At 54.7% G+C, this 16,550-nt stretch overlaps 1 protein-coding gene across 4 annotated transcripts in view; it reads left to right on the top strand.

Moving 5' to 3' along the window:
* The first annotated feature begins 5,715 nt into the window (after positions 1 to 5,715).
* Positions 5,716 to 16,550, top strand: part of PDE4A (phosphodiesterase 4A) — a 45,608-nt gene continuing 34,773 nt past the window's right edge. For 2 of the 4 annotated variants that reach the window (XM_061150287.1, XM_061150288.1), the window contains exon 1: positions 5,717 to 6,224. In XM_061150287.1, coding sequence (XP_061006270.1) covers positions 5,911 to 6,224 — 314 coding nt within the window. In that variant the 5' untranslated portion in view covers positions 5,717 to 5,910. Of the gene's footprint in view, positions 6,225 to 16,550 lie in introns of all 4 variants that reach the window. The other 2 variants (XM_061150286.1, XM_061150289.1) reach the window with 2 other exon arrangements.

Here is a 16,550-nt window from a genome sequence, read left to right on the forward strand (position 1 = left end):
AACAGCTGTCTGTCATGAGCTTGCCTGGTGCTAAGCACTACGTGGGTGAGATGATGTTTATATTCATTTCTACTAGTTCAAGAAAAAGTAATAAGAGCCAAGGTAGGGAGTTATGTGGCCAGTCCATAGTAGACTTGCTAGGAACCTAATAAATATGCTCTTGAGTCCTCAAAATAATAACCAGACGTTGAACAAAAACTTATTAAGAGACTACTATGTTCCAGATTCAGTTCTAGGCACTGCACATATAGCAATTAATAAAACAGATAAAATATTTTTGTCCTCCTGCAGCTGGTATTCTAGTGTAGAACAAGACCAACAATACATGTAATAAGTAAATTACATAGTATGTATTTAGGTGATAAATTCTATGAAAAAAATACAACAGGATAAGAAAATTCAGGAATCCCGAGGGGCTAGCAACTTTAAACAGCAGTGGGGAGGTGAGAAATACTGAAAAGGTGAGATGTTAACAAAGACCTGAAGGATGTGAGGGACCTGTGGATATTTAAGGAGAGGGAACAGAAAGTGCAAAGGCTCTGAGGCTAGAGAATGCCGAGTGTGTCCATAAACAGTCAAGGGGCCAGTGTAGATGGAGCAGAGTCAGCCTAGGGGAGAGTGGGAGGAATGAAGACAGAGACATTATGCAGGACTCTGTGAGCCTCTTGTTGAGGACTTTGATGTTTCCTCTGAAGAAGGTGAAAGCCATGGAGGGCTCTGAGCAGAGGAGGGTCATGATCTGATGTGGGTTCTAACGGGCTCCCACAGGCTCAGATACTTTGGCCACCTGATGCAAAGAGCCGACACACTGGAAACGACCTGATGCTGGGAAAGACTGAGGGCAGGAGGAGAAGGGGACGACAGAGGATGAGATGTGGTTGGATGGCATCACCGACTCAGTGGACATGAATTTGAGCAAGCTCTGGGAAATGGTGAAGGACAGGGAAGCCTAGTCAGCTGCAGTCCATGGCATCGCAAAGAATCAGACAGGACTTAGCGACTGAATAGCAACAGGCTCAGATGTCAATAGCATTTATTAAGCAATTACTGAGTGCCAAACAGTTCTTCAAGAATTCAACATGGTCTGATCTCATTTCATTCTCATGTGGAACCTGTTAGAATTATCATTCCATTTCACAGAGGTGAAACAGGCTCAGAGAGTTTAATGCACTGACCTACAGCCACACAGCCATAATTTGCAGCGCCTGGGTGCAAAGGTTCAGCGAGCCAGGCTTCCCCTCCCCCAAGCTTTTAGATAGGGATTGCCGGCAGCAGAGCGCACTCATCACCGGGAGTTGCGTCTGTGTCCCTGTCTGTCTGTTTCTATTTCCACGCGTCCCTGTCTGTCTCCGCGCGCCTCTGCCTGCGCGTCCCCCATCTGTGCCCAAACCGCCGTCTCGCTGCGCCCGGCCCCCGCACATCGGAGCTATTTCGGGTTTAGGCATAAAAGCCCAACAGCTCGGAGGAGACGCTTCCTCCGGCCCCCAGCTCAGACCACGCGCCACACGTGGCCGGCTCTGGGAGCTCCCGGTCTTCTCTGAGGGATCCCCAGGCTGGGGAAGCCCCCGCAGGAGGACCGGTGGGGGCTGGGGCGACCCGGGCCCGAGGCTCCCGGCCCCCCAGTGGCCAATCTAGGCATTGACACTGTTCAGAGCCCGGCCGTGCGTCAGCTGTTGCTCTGGCAACATGCGTGCGACGTCACCAACAGGCAGTGCGTCAGTCACCCGCTGACGTCACGCCCCGGGAGAGGCAATTGGCGAGGGGCGGGGGTGGATTCCATGCTCAGCCCGCAGGGGGAGCCCCAGGGCTCTAATGCAGACGCCTTTGGCCTGGTCCTGTAGGAGGCACTAGCCGGGGCTGACATGGCGCCTGAAGCACCCGAAGCGCGCTAGTTTGGCGAGATGAAGAGGAGTCGCAGTGTCCTGTCGGTGGCTGGAACCGGGACGAGGTGCGAGGGGCGGGGCCCGGGCTGGGGACGAGGTTTGGGTTGGGGGTCCGGAGCCCCCTAGTGACTCCCTAAGCCTGGCTCCACCTCCTCGAGGCAGCAAGTTTTGTCCCTTCGTGCCTCAGTTTACTCCCTTGACTTCATTATTCTGCTGCTGCCCGGATTAAGAGGCTCTTAGCCCAGGGGTAGAAGGCAGGGCCTTCGAGGGGTTTTCCCAATAGGGAGAGGATTGTAGAGTGGGTGCAGGTAGTTGCTGGGGGTGAGATCTTGAGGGTCTCAGATGTAAGGAAGGGAGGCCACATACATTTAGACCAAGAAGACGTGGAGGGTGGCGATGTGTTAGAAGGGTTTCGTGGTGAGGAAGGACTACAGGCCTGAGGGCCCAGAAGCCCCAGGATGGAGATATCAAAAGGGAACACCACAAAAATTATGGCTGAGAAAGGGCACCTTTCAGATGTAAGAGCTGGGAACGCCCCCTCTGTGAGAGGGATGTTAAGATGGGAGCGGGGCACAGAAGCCTTAATCCCCATAGGCGACTCTCTCAGATGGCCAGGGAGGCACGTTACTGCGGAGAGGAACTCAGAGCTGCCTGACCAGGCTGTACCCCTATCCCGCCCTTGTCTCACCTCAGAGGCCTCGAGAGACCCCTGAGCCGGGCCGAGCCAACATGCTGGGGGCTGACCTCCGACGCCCTCGCCGACGACTCTCCACGGGTCCAGGCCTAGGCTGGGCTGAACCTGAGCTCTTGGACCCTGGAGTCCCTCTGCCGCCCCGGCCCACCACTCTGCCGCTGCTGATCCCTCCGCGAATTTCCATCACCAAAGCTGACAGGTAGGTGGGTGGTGGACCAGGCTGGGAGGTGGGAATGGAGGAACAGGGCCAGCTGGGCTAACTCCAGCCACCAGTCCTTTCCTTTGCTCCAGGCTCCTGACTTCCTGTGGAGAAGGCAATGGCAACCCACTCTAGTACTCTTGCCTGGAAAATCCCATGGACGGAGGAACCTGGTGGGCTGCAGTCCATGAGGTCGCTAAGAGTCAGACACAGCTAAGCGACTTCACTTTCACTTTTCCCTTTCATGCATTGGAGAAGGAAATGGCAACCCACTCCAGTGTTCTTACCTGGAGAATCCCAGGAGCCTGGTGGGCTGCCGTCTATGGGGTCGCACAGAGTCCGACACGACTGAAATGATTTAGCAGCAGTAGCAGCAGCAGCAGCAGCCTGGCTTCCTGAGTTTTGCAAAAACCAGCTGAAACTTCTCCTGGAGCCTGGTGGATCAGATTGTGACATCCCGCCACCCCCAAGTGGCACCTCTTGCAGCCTTTAGAGGAACCCCTTCTTCCATTTTGCAGTTGCCTCCACCAGCAAGGGGCAGGGTTTCAGAAAGGGTTTGGACCCTCCAGTCTGCAAGAATGCTCCCATAATCAGAAAGCTGGGACAGGTTAGGGAGTACACGTCCCACCAATCTGTGTGCACCTCTATTTCCCTTTCTAAGAGGATGTCCTTTCTTCAAGGCCTTAAAAGGGGATGGTGGGACACTGGAAGCGGTCTGGACTGGCATTTTTCTTTCTTCTGAGCCTAGCTTCACACTGAATTTCCTTGGTTTTTCTCATCTGAGGTCCTCAGAGGGTACTTCAACCCTCCTCTCTGCCCAAGGATGAATTTGAAAGCCAGATGACTGAGCTAGTCCTGGCTGCTGGCGGGCCCTACTGCCCTCCTTGGGCCACTGTTCTCTGCAGCCTCAATCTCCCTGCCCACCCCTTTGTCTACGCAGTCAGAGGGCTCCCGGGTCTCTGCTTGGGTCATGCTAGTGATTCATTTCCAGATGATGGAAGAAGTGACTGTCATTCTCCTCTCCAAATGGCTTAATGACCCCCCCCCCCAAATCCCTCTAGCCTCCTTCCGGCCACAGATCCAGTGACCTGCTCTGGCCCACTCACTGCCTTGGGCCTTCCTTTTTCTGCCACCCCCGCTGTAACCTGACCCCCCCCCCCCATTTACCCCACTCTGAGCTTTGACCAACCCAACAGCACCCCTGCCCCCAAGAATTTGGTCCAACCCAAGACGCTCAAGTGATCTGGGGAGGACCCACAGCCCTTATGGATCCCCTAGAAGCCTTTCTTGGGTATACACTTGTGGGGAGGGTCCCCGAGAGAAGTGGGGGACACAGTTCTGGCCTCTGGGACATTCAGCGGCTGCTAATGGCAGGGCGGTTCTAGCTCCGCGTTCGCCCACGCCTGGAGCCCCCTCTGGCAGGGAGAAAAGCGGCTGTGGGGGTTGGAGCTTTCTCTCTCTCTCTCTCTTTTTTAATAAGAACAGTGCGGAGGGAGGGCGGTGGCAGACGGCACGGCCTGCCCGGGGGAGCCCTTGAGGGGGGCGCACGGGGGCGGGGCCTGATTTCGTGGACTGGCTTCCGAGCTCCTTAATCCGAGCGCGCATCGGCCCGGGGCCCGGGCGGGGGATGGGGCACAGGGGTGTGTGCACGGCTCTCTGCCCCACAGCCTCCTTCACCAGGGCTCGGCCCCGGGCCGGGGCGGGGGGAAGGGAGGGCTCTCGGATCCCGCTAGCTCTTTGCTCGCTCGCGCTCGGCGCGGCGCTGGGGGAGGCGGGAGCGTGAGTCACGGCGACTCCCGATTTAGGTTCCGGAAGGGGGGCTCTGCCGGCGGGGGCAGCGGGGAGGAGGCGCGGCTGTTTACTCGCCTGAAAAGGGCACGGGAGTGCGTCCCGCGGCTGCCCGGGACCTGCCTCAGTTTACCTCCTGCAGAAGCTCTTTAGAAGAGGCAGCGACGCACAGAGCGGTGGGCGGGCAGTCGGGATATCAGCCACCGGGTATCCTCCCGGAGCCACACAGAAACCAAAGGGAAACACCTCAAAGCGGCCCCAGGTCGACCACACACACACACACACCAACACAGGTTGACTCTCGCAGACACCAGTCAAACAACAGAGGCAGAGTCGAGTGCAAAACTCCGCAAGCGCGGACCGACCACATTACACACACACCCAATCGCGTGGGAACACAGGCACAGCTCCCAGGCCACCAGAACAGACCCTATAGAGGCGCACACCCTCCAAACAGGCAGCACACGTGCACACACTTCTTTCAGACACAGACACGCAGATACACGCACAGCGAAATCCAGATAAACAGGCAGATCGCAGCAGCCAACCACGTGCGCGCACACACTTCGAGCAGACAACGAAAACACAGACAAACCCTCGGAAGAGGCCACGTGCGCGCACATCCCGCCCCGGGCACACATCATCGCCATCCCGCGACCCACCAACAAGAGACTCCCCGAACACCGTCGCAGCCCGCTGCAGGGACCGCGTCCGTGTTACCGGGACCACTCCTCACCAGCTCCCCCTGGCCAGGGGTAGCGGCGAGGACAAGTCCGCACTGGGCTCCGCCCCCACCATGATGGACAGACTGACTGACACACCGGCAACCAGTCGGGTGTCTCCTTCATGATCGGATTAACCGTTTAACTCCTTGGTACCCGTGTGCACCGCGGCTAAGGCAGGGCGCTCTGGAGAGAGCCGAGTTCCGGCTCCCCCTCCCCGCGGGGAGCGGGGCTTTGCGTGGGCGGGAAGGGCCCCCTCCTTGGGTGGCTGCCCCCCACTGGCCCGGACGGAGGAGGAGGGGGGCGGTGCTGACAGCCGCGGCGGGCGCGGGGCGGGGAGAGGCGGGACGGGGCGGGGGAGCCTGGGCTGGTTCCGAGCGGGACGCTGAACGCCGAGAGCGCTGCCGAGCACCGAGCGGAGAGCCAAGGCGCTGACAGGAAGCCTCCGCGCCCGGCCCGGGGGCGATCGGCCCGCAGCGCCCCCGGGTCTCTCCCCGGGACGCCATGGCCCCACCGAGGCCAGGCGCACCTGCGGGACTCCGGGCGCATCAGCTCGCGCGCAGCTGAACAGGGTGCATTTTGGAGAGGCCAGGGCCCCCTGGGGTGCAGGTGGGGGCCGGGGCCATGGAGCCCCCGGCCGTCCCCTCGGAGAGGAGCCTGTCTCTGTCTCTGCCTGGGCCCCGGGAGGGCCAGGCCACCCTGAAGCCGCCCCCCCAGCACCTGTGGCGGCAGCCGCGGACCCCCATCCGTATCCAGCAGCGCGGCTACTCGGACAGCGCGGAGCGCGCTGAGCCCGAGCGGCCGCCACACCGGCCCATAGAGCGCGCCGACGCCGTGGACACCGGCGACCGGCCCGGCCTGCGCACATCCCGCATGTCCTGGCCCTCGTCCTTTCACGGCAGCGGCAGCGGCAGCGCGGGCGGAGGCAGCTGCAGGCGGTAAGACTACAAGCTGCGGACGCGCGCGGAGCGGATAGGCGCGCAGAGAGGACGCAACTCTCCCCACTGACCGCAGGGGGCGCTGTGCTGCGGGTGGGGTCAGTGTGACTGACGGGGACCGAAGGGGAGTTCTGCGGGGGCGTCCAGGACCTGGGCCCCCTGATCGTGCTCCGCGAGCGAGGCGTCCAACTGAAGCTGATCCTGGGGTCAACTTAGGAGGCGCCATGCTGTGTGTGTTGTTAACGGGGATTTTAGTTGAAGGCTGCAACTTTTGCTGTCTACGGTGACAGAGCAGGACAATGGCTAGGCTGGGAACCACTTGACCGGGCTTTCCTGGGGACGCTGTTTTAAGGGCTAGATTCATTATGTTTGGGGAACTCTGTAGCAGGGGGTGCCTACTAGGACCACAATGCTTCCTGCAGACTGGAGAGCTGTCAGAGTCCTTCTAGAGCCGGCAAGAGCCTATTGGGAGCGGGATTCCTGGACTTGCACTGCAGCGGGGGTCAGTAATCTAAAGGGGGCCTCTGAGGGAGCCCTGTGTTGGGGGGCTGGGCGCTATGTGGGAGCCCCCTCTCAGGGCAGGAATGTTAGAGTTCAGTAGCTGCCTAGAGGGAAGGAGCAGTATTCAGGGGGTGCATAGTCCCAAAACAGGGTGAGGGAGTCCCTGCCTCCTCTGGTGACAGTGATGAGGTGTGTTGGGTACCCTCTCATTGACCTGAATTGGTCGTCCAGCTGTTGGGAATGGCCAGTCGTGGCTGCATGCTCTGCCTGGGTTTCTGGGGTCCTGTGACTGTCTGCCACAGCATAACTGCATGCTTCCAGGATAGTGTAGTTTGTGACATGCTGACTACGTGCTCCCAGGACAGTGATTGTTGGCTGTGTGACTTGTGTGCTTCAGGGACGTGGTGATGGGGGACCCTATGACTGTGTGTGCTTCTGGGTCTGTGCTTATGTGGCTATGTGCTTCTGGTACAGTGACTGTGACGGTGACTTCATGTAGCCCTGGGGCACAGTGACTTTGCAGGGTGACTGTGTGTGCCCCTGGGATGCTGGGATTATGGCAGCAGGGTTATGCGTGTTACTGGAACACTGTCATTGTCACAGCATGGCTGTATGTGCTCACAGGACACTGTGATTGTGTCACTGAGCGTGCCCATAAGACATGGTGACTGTCACAGAGTGACTGTCTGCTCCTGGGACAGGGATTACGACAAGGTGATGGTGTGTCTCTGGGGCAGGGATGGTGACAGACCCGGGACAGACTCCTGGGACCGTCATTAAGACAGAGTGACTGTAGGGCAGTGATGGTGACGGAGTGTCTCTGGGATGCAGTGATGGCTGCCCTGTGATGTGTATACTCCTGGGGGCCATGTGATCGTGTCAACAGGACGTCCGTGCTCCCTGGGACACTGTGACTGAGACATTGCTCTAGGCTGCTTGTGTGCCCCGTGTGTGGGTGTTGGCGCTCTGACTTTTGGGGTATGCTTCCAACTGCCTGGCGTGCCGAGCTCTAATTGCCTGGTGTTCCTATGATGCTCTAGCATCTGACCTTGTGCCCTGGTGACATGTGTGACTCATGGCTTTGGCTGTGTGCTTTGTCTGAGTCCCATGGGAGTTTGGAACATCCCTGGGACAGTCAGGTTTGGGCCTCTCCCAGCGTTTCTGAGGGAGGCCCCTCTAGGCTGGGACCCTCCTATTCTGGCCGTCTCTAGGGACCTCCAGCTGGCACCTCAGCCTCTAGATCACCCACCCACCTTCATTCAGGGCACACCCCAGCCTCAGCATCCCTGACCCCATCCCATGAAGCAAGTGTCGTGGATCCAGTACGCACAGCCTGCTATTTCCCAGAGGGAATTGAAGGAAAACAAAGCTGGAATCAACAGGAAATGCCAAAGACCAGGGGCAACTTGCCAAACTGGCTCAGGTCACTGTCCTGAGACACCCACAAGGGGGTGGGGTACAAAAGGAACAGAGAGTTGTTCCCTTTTTAGGCCCCAGAGATTCCTCCTACCCTGATCTCTAGGGTGCTGACTCTCTTGGGACAATGGCTGAGTGATAATAACCATCATTATCTTAGTGGCATCCAACTCATAATGGCTTGCTCTTGGGCTCCATGCCGGGAACTTTTCCACACTTCATCTCCAGTGACCCATGAGGTATTCCTGTTGGACACATGGGAAGCAGAGGCCCAGAGGGGCAAAGCCAGTTCTTCTTCTTACCCAGGTTCACACAACCAGGAAATGGCAGAGCTGAAATTCATTCCAATGCAGGTCCCCTCTGATTCCTGTGCATCCTGGCACAAGTGTCTTGCCCTCTCTGAGCCCCAGTTTCCCTATGTGCACAGCAAGGCTGTTCCTGGAACTGCCTTGTGGGGGTCATTTGAAAAAAATACATTTATTTTTGGCTGCTTCAAGTCCTTGCGGTGCAAGGACGTCTCTCTAGTTGTGGCTCTTGGGCTTAGTTGCCCATACAGCATGTGGGATCTCAGTTCCCCGACCAGGGACCAAACCTGTGTCACCTGCATCGGAAGGTGGATTCTTAACCTCTGGACCACCTGGGGTCATTTTAAAAAAATATTTAATTAATTAATTTGGCTGTGCTGGATCTTAGTTGCAGCATTTGGGATCCAGTTCCCTGACCAGGGATTAAATCCAGGCCCCCTGCATTGGACGTGCAGAATCTTAGCCACTGGCCCACCAGGAAGGTCCCCTGTAGGGCTCATTTTGAGAGTTCTGTGAGACTGGGGATGTGTGTAAAGGACTTAATACAGCAAGTGCTTGGTAGGTAGTTACTCAGGGACCGGGATTTGGGAGAGGAGCTGGGACCTAGGTAGACCCTACTCCTCTAGCATGTGTTAGTCGCTCAGTCATGTCTGACTCTTTGGGACCCCATGGACTAGCTGACCAGGATCTTCTGCCCATGGAATTCTCCAGGCAAGAATACTGGAGTCGGTTGCCATTTCCCTTCTCCATGGGATCTTCCCAACCTAGGGATCAAACCTGGATCTTCTGCCTTGCAGGCAGATTCTTTACCATCTGAGCCACCAGGGAAGCTTGCCCCTCTAGTATGGGAGGGAAAAACAAGAACCTCAACCACATCCCGGCAGGGCCTCTGGTTTCTGTTTCACTGTGGGCCTGTGCAGCCTCCAGTGACTGGAGGGAGGGCACTGGTGCCAGCATCCTCCCCCACCCCCAGGCAGAAGGAAGAAGGGGAAACTGAGAGGCCGCCAGTGGGAACTGCACTTCTTAGAAATGGGCATTCAGCCAGCTCAGTTCCCCAGAAATGGTGCACACAGGCGGGATTCCAGCGCTACCCACATTAGAGTTCATGCAGCCACTGAAAAAAGGGATCCGGAGAGCCCTTTAGACTTGAATCACAGGCACCTCCAAAGAGAGGGCACTCCAACCTCCATCTGCGATGGCATGCGCAACCCCCCTCCAGACCTGGGAATGTAAGAGCCTGCGCTCCCGGCGCCCTGTGGGGCTGAGTCATGGCACCACCACGATCTGTCAAGAAGCAGATGGAGCGGGAAGAAGAGGACTCTGGTGGTGAGGTGGGGGGACTTGTCGGAAATGGGTGCGAGGCCAGTGTAGAGACCCCTTTTGGGTACCTCCAGATGCTCCCCGCCGAGAGGGCGCTGCCTGGTCCCAGGAGGGGTTGGACGAAGCCGGATTGGGGTCTCTCTCTGGCCAGTGGTTTCCACTGGGGGCTTCGCCTCCCCCAGTCCCTGGCGCCCCCACATCCCTGCGTGTGTGTTTTGAGAGCAGGTTTCTCCTCGCGCCCCGCCCTCCGCGCGCCCTCTGCTGGGTGACAAGGGAGGCACAGGCTGAGTATGAGCTCCGAGTCCGGACCTGCCCCCAGGACTTCGTTCCCGCGAGTCGAGCAAAGTCGCCGCCGCCGCTGCCACTGCTGCGGAGCCCCCGGATTATTATTGCATGTATATTGAGTGCCCCGGAGAGCGGGCGCCAGGCCGGCTGACCGCAGGCTCGCGAGTGAGGTCCTCGCCCACCCAAGGTTGAGACCAGGCTCCCACGTCCATCCTCCACCCGGGGCCGAGCGTGGTGGAGACAGCCGCCTGGCGGATGCAGAGGAATTTGGCGGCGAAGTTGAGGACGCGGAGTTCCCGGCTCGCCCCCGCGCACCCTGGCCCAAGCCGATGCCTATGCGACGGCCTCCCAACACCAACCTGCGTTTTAACTCCCGGCATTTTGGCTTTGCATTCCTGCCGAGGAAACCGAGAGATAAGTGATTTGCCCAAGGTCACGGGCAAGGCAGAACTGAGGTTAAAAACCAGGTCTCCGAGACTCCAAACCAGTAGGCGGCTCGCTGTGTGACCTGGGACCAGCATCATGGCTCTCTGTGCCTCAGTTTCCTGTTCAGTAAACGGGGGCTGAAAAAGGTCTGCCCTGGGTAGATCTGGGTAGGGCTGTGGTAAGGCTGAGCTGGCTGACAGTGGGGCCATGCAGTCTGGAGCTGGTGTTTTGAGAACTTGCACTTCCTCAAAACGCACTTCCTCAGTAGAGAGAGAGAAAGGGGGCATCCCCAAAACCTCACATCCTGGCTGCCAGGGTGCCCCCTCGCTGACCAGCAAGCTCTTCTGAGTAGGAAGAAACTAGGGCCTTGGGGAACTGCAGATTTCAGGGTGAGGAGAGAGTTTGGGGGGTACATCAGAGCCTGCTGTTTTCTTACTCCTAAGAACCCAAATCCAGCCTTTGCCCTTGACTCGCTGTGTGACCTCAGTAAAGGATTTCCCTTATCTGAGCCTCAGTTTCCTCATCTGCAACAGGGCCATTCATTCCACAAACACTGATTGAGCATCTTCAGGCTGTGGTGAAGAATGCAATGGACCCGGTCCTGCCATCCTGGAGTTGTCAGAGTAGCCAGTGAGGAGGTAAAAGCACAGAAAGGCATTCGGTAATTTCAGATGGTGACAATGGGACATGAAGAGAAGAGGGACCCTGAAGTCAGGGAAGGTCTCTTTGAGGAGGTGACTTTTGAGCAGAGACCTAAATGAAGTGAGAGAAGATGCTATGAGGGTAACAAGCAGAGGGAACAGCAAAGGTTCTGAGGTAGGAACCTGTTTTACATGCTGGAGGAAAAGCATGGAGGGCAGGTGTGACTGGCACAGAGCAAGGGGTGCTGGAAGGAAATGAGGCGAGAGGTGATGGAGCAGCTCATGTAGGGCCTTGTAGGTCAGGGTCAGGGTTGGCTTTAGACCTGTTTATTTATTTTGAATATTATTAATTTCTTTGGCTGTGCTGGGTCTTAGTTGCATCATGTGGGATCTAGTTCCCTGACCAGGGATTGAAGCCAGGAACCCTGCATTGGGAGCATGGACTTTTAGCCACTAGACCACCAGGGAAGTCCCTAGACCTCAGTGTATATCTGGCTTCCTAGGAAGGAAACTGAAGCATGAAGGCCCTGTTGGGCAGAATTCCAGTCTCCGAATCAGACAACTCAGCACATAATTGAGGGAATTCCTTGGTGGTCCAGTGATTAGGATTTGGTGCATTCACTGCTAGGGACCAGGGTTCGATCCCTGGTGGGAGATCCTACAAGCTGTGTGGTGTGGTTTAAAAAAAAAAAAAAAATCATAATCAAGCTGTGCTCCTTCCAGGCTGAGTGCCTGCTGCCAAGTCACTTCCCTTTCTGGGGCTTGAGCTTCCCCATCTCTCTCTCTCTCTCTCTCTTTTTTTTAATTTTATAATTATTACATAGTTGGTAGGTTTTTTATTTTTTTTATTTTTTCTCTTTTTTTTAACACTTATTTTTATTTGGTTTCACCAGGTCTTAGCTGAGGCACACAGGATCTTTTTAGTTGTGGCATGGGGGATCTAGTTCCCTGACCAGGAATCAAACCTGATCCCCCTGCATTGGCAGTGCAGAGTCTTAGCCACTGGATCACCAGGGAATTGGTGGGCTTGACTTCCCCATCTCTGAAATGGGCCTAGTGTGAACCCTATTTTCTCAAAGTCTGGTTTGAAGAATCAGCAAAACAATTCAGGGAACCCTGAGGGCAGGTAAGTATGAAGGCCCTTCCTTTTTGTTTGTACTTGGACTGAAGGATCCTGGTGGCCAGGGCATGGGTCTTAGTGGGTTTAGAGCAACAGTTCCAAAGCAGGGGCAATTTGCCATGGCTGGGGGCATTTCAGTCTTCCTGACTGGGTGTGGGGGCTGCTCCTGGCATCTAGTGGGGAGGCACTGGACTTTATGCTGCTGCTACTGTCTCATAGGACTGCCCCCCGGGACAAAGAATCAGAGGTGCTAAATGTCAATTGTGTCAAGATAGGGAAACCCTGCATTCCCAACAAGGCGATATCGCCTCCACGGGGGTGAAATTTGGTTCTTGGAGTGGATCTGTGAAAAAAAGGCTCTATGTATAAAGCCTGGATATACACCCAGTATATAAATAGATATATAGCATATCTATGCCATTAACATGATTACATGGAGGAGGCAACTGTGGGGGGAGGGGAGCATCTAAAAAGACACTCAGGAGGACTTCCCCAGCAGCAACCCACTCCAGTATTCTTGCCTGGAGGATCCCCAGGGGCACAGGAGCCTGGCAGGCTACAGTCCATGGCATTGCAAGCGGTCGGACATGACTCAGGAGACTGAGCACCCACAGCACCAGGGGTGAAGAATCCGCCTGCCAATCCAGAGAACACAAGTTTGATCCTTGGTCCAGGAAGATTCCACATGCCGCAGAGCAGCTAAGTCCATGTGCCACGACTACTGAGCCTGCGATCTAGAACCCACTCTCCCCAGCAAGAGAAGCCGCCGCAAGGAGAAACCTGTGACCACAAGTAGAGAATAGCTCCCACTGACAGCAAGTAAAGAAAGCCAGTACATGGCAACGAAGCCCCAGCCCTGCAACAACAACAACAGCAAAAAAGACTCCACACTTCCAGTACAGGTGGCATGGGTTCAATTCCTGGTTGTGGAACTAAGATCCCACATGCTATGCAGTATGGCAAAAAAAAAAAAAGAAATAAATAGTTAAAAAGGCACTCAGGGGGCAGTCATGAAATAGAGACAGCCACTGACCTAGAGCCTGGCTCAGCCACTTATTGGGTGTGTGACTTTGAGCAGGTTGTTTTTCTCCAAGACTGAGATTTCCCATCTATAAAATGGGACACTAGTGTCACTTCATGGGCGTTTTGTGAAAATTAAATGAGATCATAGCTAGAGGCGGTGAATGCACACAAAGCATTCTGAAGGTTAGCTGCTATATCATCATTATCATCATAACCATTGTCTATATCCTTTGGTTAATGCACGGCTTACACATTATAAGCTCTCCATAAATGTTTATCCAATAATAATAATCATTGCTAGATGGTTCTTTGGGGCAAGAGCACCATCCTCTTGGCCTGCTGACTTTCCAAATAATGTCAATATTTCTCGCCCCAACAACTCATCTCTTGATTTACTGGCCTGTTGTGTGACGAGAAGTCCAAGCTTGGACTCGGGAACAAATTTTGGTGTGGGCAGTCATGAGCCTTGCTGCCCTGGTGGAGGAATTTTCGGGTAAGGCCCTACCAGCTGCCAGGACCGCTTGTTCTGAGGATCAGCCCTTCAAAATTCCCTGAAGTGTCACCAGCTGCCCTAGCGCTTGGTAGTTGGAGCAAACTTTAAAAAAGAAAAGGTAACTAACATTCAGTTAGTGCTTATTATGTCCAGACACTTCTCTGAGCCTTTTACATGTCCATCCATGAGGTGTGTCATGCTATTGAACCCATTTTACAGGTGGGGAAACTGAGGCTCAGTGAAATGAAGTGACTGGCTCAAGATCAGGTGATTAAGAAATACTGGAGGCCAGACTCAAGCCTAGGTAGTCCAGCTTTGGGCCCCTTGACTTCGGACCCAACAGGTAGAAAGGGGAGAGATTCACAGAGATGATTTAGATTTAAAATAGAGATTTGCCCCATTTTCTTTTTTTTTTTTTTTAATTTATTTTTTCATTTATTTTTATTAGTTGGAGGCTAATTACTTTACAATATTGTAGTGGTTTTTGTCATACATTGACATGAATCAGCCATGGATTTACATGTATTCCCCATCTCGATCCCCCCTCCCACCTCCCTCTCTACCTGATCCCTCTGGGTCTTCCCAGTGCACCAGGCCCGAGCACTGTCTCATGCATCCAACCTGGGCTGGTGATCTGTTTCACCATAGATAATATACATGTTTTGGGGCTGTTCTCTCGAAACATCCCACCCTCGCCTTCTGCCACAGAGTCCAAAAGTCTGTTCTGTACATCTGTGTCTCTTTTTCTGTTTTGCATATAGGGTTATCATTACCATCTTTCTAAATTCCATATATATGTGTTAGTATGCTGTAATGGTCTTTATCTTTCTGGCTTACTTCACTCTGTATAATGGGCTCCAGTTTCATCCATCTCATTAGAACTGATTCAAATGAATTCTTTTTAATGGCTGAGTAATATTCCATGGTGTATATGTACCACAGCTTCCTTATCCATTCGTCTACCAATGGGCATCTAGGTTGCTTCCATGTCCTGGCTATTATAAACAGTGCTGCGATGAACATTGGGGTGCACGTGTCTCTTTCAGATCTGGTTTCCTCTGTGTGTATGCCCAGAAGTGGGATTGCTGGGTCATATGGCAGTTCTATTTCCAGTTTTTTAAGAAATCTCCACACTGTTCTCCATAGCGGCTGTATTAGTTTGCATTCCCACCAACAGTGTAAGAGGGTTCCCTTTTCTCCACACCCTCTCCAGCTTGCAGACTTTTGGATAGCAGCCACCCTGACTGGCGTGTAATGGTACCTCATTGTGGTTTTGATTTGCATTTCTGATAATGAGTGATGTTGAGCATCTTTTCATGTCCATTTTCTTATTTTAAACAAACTTCTCCCCCTTCCCTAACCCCAAAGAGTCACAGACAGGTGGGGTAGGCATTGGAATTATAACTAGTTAGCTGATTTTCAAGCTTCCCAGATGGCTCAGTATATAAAGAATCTACCTGCCGATGCGGAAGATGCAGGAGACCTGAGTTTGATCCCTGGGCCGGGAAGATCTCCTGGAGAAGGAAATGGCAACCCACTCCAGTATTCTTGCCTGGAGAATCCCATGGACAGACAAGCCTGGCAGCTATAGTCCATGGAGTCGCAGTCGGACATGGCTGAAGCGACTGAGCAGAGGCGGAGCTGACTTTATTCAAGAATCTTCACCTCTCAGTTTCCTCATCTGTGAAAGGGGATAATATGCCACCGCAACAGAGTCACAGCGACTGCACATGCAAAGCCACCACCACTGGGCCCCACGGAAGTCACTGCTGAGGGGAGGTCAGGTTCTTGGAGCCACCTCATGAGCTGAGGGGGCCCTGATTCTAAAGAGTACCTCAGAGAGTCTAAGGAGTGGCAGGACTGGGGGAGCCTTAGGAGTGTCTGGGGGCTGTGAGCACACTCAGAGCTTCTGAGGGGTGTCTTATGAGTTATGAGGCATGTCTTGGAGGCTGTGGGGGATATTCTGGGGCTGCCCCAAGGATTGTGGGTACATCTTGGATTCCAGGGGTAGCACAGGGTTGCAGGACTGTCTTAGGAGCTATGGAGGAATCTAGTTGTGCCCCTGGGGTCCATGGGGAACCCCAGGATTTCGGTGGCATCCCCATGGTTATGGAAACATCCCCTGAATCCTAAGGCATCCCTGAGTTTATGTTGGGGTCTTGGCACTAGAGGCATCTCAAGGGTGATGTGGAGCTATGGGGGTGGGAAATCTGAGGGACTGTGGAAACATTCCTGGGGTCTGTGAGGGACCCTGGGATTTGGGAGGCCTTCATGGGGATCTGTGGGAATGCTCTAGCTGTGGGGGTTTCTTGGGGGTGTCTGGAGGGCCTCGGCGTGACGCAGGGTTGGTGGGAATGCTCTAGGGGGTTTGGTGGGCATTTAAGGAACCATAGAGATTGTTCTGGGATCTGAAGGGGTTTCTCCAGGGCTCTCAAAGCACCTCTGATATTTGTGGGTGCATCCTGGGATTCTTGGGGTGCCCCTGGGCGTTGTGGGGATGTCTCAGGAACAAAGAACAGACATCAGGGGGGCTATGAATGTGTATGTGGGTCTATGGGAGTCATCTCTGGATTTTGTGGGGGAACCCAGGAATTTGTGGGGTATCTCTGGGTTGTGTGGGGACATCTCAGGGATAGTAGGGGCACTCCCTGGGATACGGGGGCTCTCAGTCTCAGGCCCCTGAGGTCTGTGGGGCCTCTCAACATCGTGGGAGGTGTGCGAGCGCACCCCAGAAATCTAGGGGGCATCCCCAGAGTTTGTATAGACACTTCCGGAGATTGTAAGGACGTCAGGGGA

This window comes from Dama dama, chromosome 9 (genome assembly GCF_033118175.1).
Source record: "Dama dama isolate Ldn47 chromosome 9, ASM3311817v1, whole genome shotgun sequence".
Lineage (NCBI taxonomy): Eukaryota > Metazoa > Chordata > Mammalia > Artiodactyla > Cervidae > Dama > Dama dama.